Source organism: Hesperophylax consimilis, chromosome 22, assembly GCF_061612785.1.
Source record: "Hesperophylax consimilis isolate HC1 chromosome 22, BYU_Hcon_1.0, whole genome shotgun sequence".
In the NCBI taxonomy this organism is placed as follows: domain Eukaryota; kingdom Metazoa; phylum Arthropoda; class Insecta; order Trichoptera; family Limnephilidae; genus Hesperophylax; species Hesperophylax consimilis.
In genome coordinates, this window is record NC_142857.1 from 12112775 (window position 1) to 12118195 (window position 5421).

At 37.2% G+C, this 5421-nt stretch overlaps 1 protein-coding gene across 1 annotated transcript; it reads right to left on the reverse strand.

Annotated features, from left to right (window-relative positions):
• Positions 1-64: 64 nt before the first annotated feature.
• Deaf1 (deformed epidermal autoregulatory factor 1) lies at positions 65-4415 on the reverse strand. Its single transcript, XM_089645559.1, has one exon. The coding sequence runs from the start codon at positions 4224-4226 to the stop codon at positions 2919-2921; it is 1308 nt and encodes a 435-aa protein (XP_089501685.1). The 5' UTR covers positions 4227-4415; the 3' UTR covers positions 65-2918.
• Positions 4416-5421: the final 1006 nt, after the last annotated feature.

Here is a 5421-nt window from a genome sequence, read left to right on the forward strand (position 1 = left end):
ACAAAAAAAAGCTTGGGTAATTTAACAGAAAATAAATTAAAACACATGTTTTTATGGTGTTCTTGTATATACATTATTATATGATGATACATGGCAAATATAAAATTAATACTTAAAAAAAATTTGCTAATGGATAATATACAGTTATTCAAATTTACAATTTGTTTTAAAATTATTACATGATTCTTTCAACATTGTCTACCACAGAACATCTCAAAATAATGAAAAAAATTGCATGACATGCACTAATGGAATTAATTATCGCAGGATTCATATTTTTATGGCACTGCCTGTGGAAGATTGGGCACTATATAAAATTGTCATGAAATGTGCAAAAATCATGCGAAGTTTGAGCTTTGCAAACTTGTTCCCTTTTTACATCTTCTTTTGTTTTACAACTCCCGGTTAATTTTGTTTTAAAAACCAATAAATATGTTTATGAAGGTACCTAGTTACGAGTACCTACATCCCTGCACGGGGCCAATTTATGACAGTGATGAACAATTTTTTCAGCAGAGGAGCTGCATTGCCTATTTTTCAAACAGCCCGCAACCTACAATTGTGTGGATTTTATTTGTTTTCATTGAGGGGGTGGGGGTTGACATCAAAATTCAAGATTTAGGGTTTCTGTTGATTTTTTAGAATTTGGTGTTATGCAAACGGGTTCTTCAAATTTAGTTACATTGAGGACATGCAGCGTAAATTAATCAAAACTCTATAAAAAAAATGTTCTCAGCCAGGGTTTTCAAGAATTACCCCAAACATTTTGATTTTGAAGTGGGCCGTGTGAAATTGACATGCAGGCTCCAAGAACTGGGCTGCGGGTTGTGCATCACTGGTTTTAATTTTGCAGCCGAAAAGCATAACAATCCCGCAAGCTAGTTATTTATGCCAAGTGAGATTTTACAAGCGGTACGATACGCACAACCTAATGATAATACAATAGACAATACAGTGATATTTTTCTTGGAAGCCTTGAACCAGGTGATATAGTTATGTGTTGATGGTTTTGAGGAGGAAATTGAGAAGCATGAAAACGAAATGTTTAAAAAAATGAATAATTATACATTTGGTTCATAAACTTGTATTTTTCCAATTTATTTTTTTAACAAGTAATACATACTCGTATTTTGAAAATATACTGAACATTTGCGAATATATTGATAGTAGAGGTGGATAGGTAGGTACCTACGACTTTTAAAAAACCTATTTTGGATATATGTAACGAGTAATGGCTTTAAGGAGCAAATTAAGTCAGTCCTCACATGCTCGTTATAACCAAGTTTGACAGTAATTGTAAAAATAATCAATAAATTATAGCATCTACAAAATAGCTATCATATATGGTAGAAAAGCTATTCTGTTGCACTGCAACTATGAACTCCAGTTCTTGAGGAATCAGACCTATCCATAGATAATAGAAACCATGAACCATAATTAGTATAAAACCAACATCGGCAACCTTCCACGCTTCCACATTCCATATTTTCTATTATTATCTATGGACCTTTTTAAAAAACTTATTTACATAGATATTGATTTTTTTTTAGCAAAAATAAAGGACATTGTATTGATTTGTTGTTAATTTAATTTATTCATGTTCATGGACGCTTTCATTACTGTTTGAGGCGTGTTCAGTTTGTATTACATTCAAAAGCAAATCCTTTCTTTATAAATGCCTAGACAAGGAGTCTGCAGACCACAGCTCTTTGCGTAGGCATTTGCGGCTCTTCAGATATCAACTCCAATAATTTGAAAACAATTTCATCAATCTCGCAATAAAACTAGATTTGTATAAAAATCAAATTCACGCCGCCCTTTATACAGATACTAGATCACATGTCCCGGCGTTGGTCGGGGACTTTTCTCTACTTTCTATAAATATAATATGCTTACATTACATGTATAAACCTTCCGGAAGAAATTCTCTAAATGATAGTGAAAACCCTACCAAAATCCGCTGTGTAGTTCAGAAGAACTAAGCATGCAAACAGACAGACGCTGATAGCAACTTTATTTTATACTATTTACAGAAGAGATGTACCCACTCCGAAATTCTCTATCTAGCCACCACTGGTGACCACACCCCAATGTTTCGTGAACATATTTCAATTTTTCGCCTTAAATTACACAACACAGAATGCTGCCGTGAGACGAAAAGGCTAATAATACTTTTACCCGTAGGAACCGGCAAGAATATTCAATAAATAAAAATACATTTATGTTAAGTCCAATACCATACTTGAAAAACTAACATTTTGATTTTTGTATTTAACAACCCCAGTAGAAGTAATATCCAAAGGCAGAAATGAATGTATAAAGTCGACACTGCAATTACAGTGCTTCGTGACGTGTGTGGGCACAATTCTTCAACACTGCAATTGCAGGGCTCCAGATCCTAAAGGTTAACAAATATTTTTTTAACTCCTACTGCCATCATCATAAGCGGAAATGTTGCTTTTGCAAAGATGGAGGACCTAGCTAATACAGGAATTGAAACCACGGCGCATGTGTGGGAACCCGTTGCAAGGGGGTTGGGTTTGTTTACAAACTACTTCACAAAGTAATTATCCAGTTTGGTATCATTATAACACTTAGATTCAAATCATTTTAAGAACTAAAAAGCCTCAAAGATTTGGTATACGATAAGAGAAATAATTCTTTAAAAATTATAGTCCCATACAGCAGCGTTCTTTATGTAAAATGTTCTATAAATACAAAGAAATAATTTGGTCTAAACCTCGCATCAATATCGGGTAACTTAATTAAATAATAAATATTTATCACAATCCCTGTACTCTTACAATAACGCATAACCGTAAACACATCAGTCTTAATTATCTAATTTCACATTATTTACTCAACGATTGATCAAAGAGAAGTATAATTATTACAAGAAAATGTTAAGGAACTAACAATTACTGATGCTGGCTGTCTACGATTAGCATTATGGAATTAGAATGCTCCCCGACTGACACACCTCTCATACACTCCATCTGATGCGCCGCCCAATCTTTTCTTTGACAATATGTAGAACAGTATGGGGTGCGTCGACACATAGAACATTCCGCGGAAGCATCCCGGTTACAATTCGCACATGTCTTAGAGTTTGTACATTCCACATTGAGGAGTTGGCTCTGGTTAGCGTTCTCCACTTCCTCCACACCCCCAATGATGGCCGTGGTAGTCTCGGGTACCATGGAATCCGTCTGTCCGCCCACCAAACCCTTCACTTTCGCAACACACTTACGCAGTTCCGTTGAAAACTTTGCAACTTGCTGGCTTAAATCTTCTAACTTTTTCATTGCTACGTTTAAATCGGTTAGAGTATCTTGCGCACTGTTGTCTATTAGTTGGTAGTCATTAGTCACATCGAGCCCGTCGGCTAAACTTTGCCAAGCTTCCTCTTTCGTCGCGTGTGCAGACTGGGGAGGGTCCGAATCACTTTCATCGGCACTGTTTTGACGCTTACGAGATCGCTTCTCTATGCTCGCCACCCTTCTTCTCTTGTAAGGGGTGAATAACCGAACTGGTCCGGTCGCTGTGTCGTCATCGCAACAAGCTCCACAAGTGCAGCTTGTGGCGTGTGGAGTCAACACATTTTCAAAGATCAACGCTTGTATACTTCTGCCACCGAACTTTATGGACCTCTTCCAGTCCTTGCTGGACGCCCTTCCGCAAACAGCTTCGAATTCACTAGGAGTATACCAGCTTCCGCCCGATTCGATGCAGCGTCCCCGCCCCCCAGATCCGAACCTCGCTTTATGAAGATCGGCTGAAATGTTTTTACACCTGATGGGCAAGACAGGCATGTTAGCCGCCTCCGCCCAGCTCGTGTTATTGGGAGAAGTGGCCGCATTGTCAGAAACTCCTCCATCCCCGCTCTGGATGACGATGTGAGTTGCTTTGATGTCTCCATCGCCGGCGGCTTGATCGCGGGATATGATGCCATTATCGACGCACAACAACGGCTTTAGATGCGGCAAATGGTCGGAAGTAATCACATTAATGGTGGTCCCGGCGACGAGGGACCCCACGGGAAGGGAAATGGGCACGGTAACTAGTCCGCCTGATCCTGAAGTTAACCTCGCGCCCCGAGAAGTGGTAGTTGTCAGAATTCGGCCGCCGCCATTGTCTCGGTCCCCATCGTGTCCGTTCGCCGCGAGCTGTTCGACTTCGGAAATGTCCGGTAAAATACAATTTTCCGGCGATTCGGCTCCCTCCATGTCGTGAAAGTCGTGGGAATCTCGGAATTCAAATATTTTAACAAGATTTTAATAACCGACCTCACTATAACGAAGGAAAATTAACAATTAGACAGCGCACCTACCAAATGCATAGCTATTTCGAACACAATCTACTAATATTATGTGAATGTAGATAGCATTTGCGTGTAATAGTATTGCTAACTTGAATCATCGAACCAAACATTTTATGAAATTATTTTGGTTGATGCGAAAATGCGAAAGATTAGTGGCAAGATAATCAAATGAACGATTTGCTTATAATTATAAGCATTTTTTTCTAAATATTAATGTAATTTGTTGATTCTGACATTGCTACCCTGTGCTAGTACTACTGTCACCTGTTGTTGAGTCATCTATTTGCGAAACTTGCTGGGAACAATCATACAATTTTGTATTTCAATATTTTTATCAATCTGAACTGAATTAGTAATTTTTATAAAACATAAACTACTCAGTCATCTAAATGCTTATTCGGTAAAACGAACAAAACAGATAAAATCATTATTTTTAATGACTATACTGCGTAATGTTTGTCTGTAAAAAATTCAAATCGTTGTATTAATTGGTTTGGTGGGAACAACAACTTATCTTTGAGATGGTAAAATAAATTAAATCGTCGACAGAATAATATGACTTGCATACATAAGAAAAACATGTAAGTTGAAAAAGAAATAGAGGGAGGAGAAATAGAGATAATTAGGAAATATCTTAATAAAAATGCTATTATGCAGATGAAAAGATACAAGATGAATGTTGATTCATGGCAGGTGAAGGGTCAGCCTCATAAAAGTACCAATCCTCTGAAATTCAAGAGTGGCAAAGTATATAATTACTGCTAATAATTTGAAAATGCTTTCCCAAAGCCATTTTATTTTGTAGCAGATTTATTCAATGCAAGAATATAATTATTAAAGCAAGGAGCATTTGTCGAGATAGAGTTGTGTGGAGATCTATATTTTCCTACCCCTCCAGGAATCGGCTTGATGCTTTTAGTTATTAGCATAAATAAATGTGGTTAATAGTTGGAAGGAAATGTTTTCACCAGTTTTCACTCCTGATTATCTACCACGATCATTGCGTTCCTACCTAGATATAGAATAGACAGTTCCGCCACTGTGTGGCCATAAAGAAATTTAAAAAAAAAACATTTCTGTATTTTTGACATTTCACCACA

Excerpts from the sequence above, each read along its gene's own strand:
- Deaf1 (XM_089645559.1), bottom strand. The coding sequence starts at position 4,226 with ATGGAGGGAGCCGAATCGCCGGAAAATTGTATTTTACCGGACATTTCC.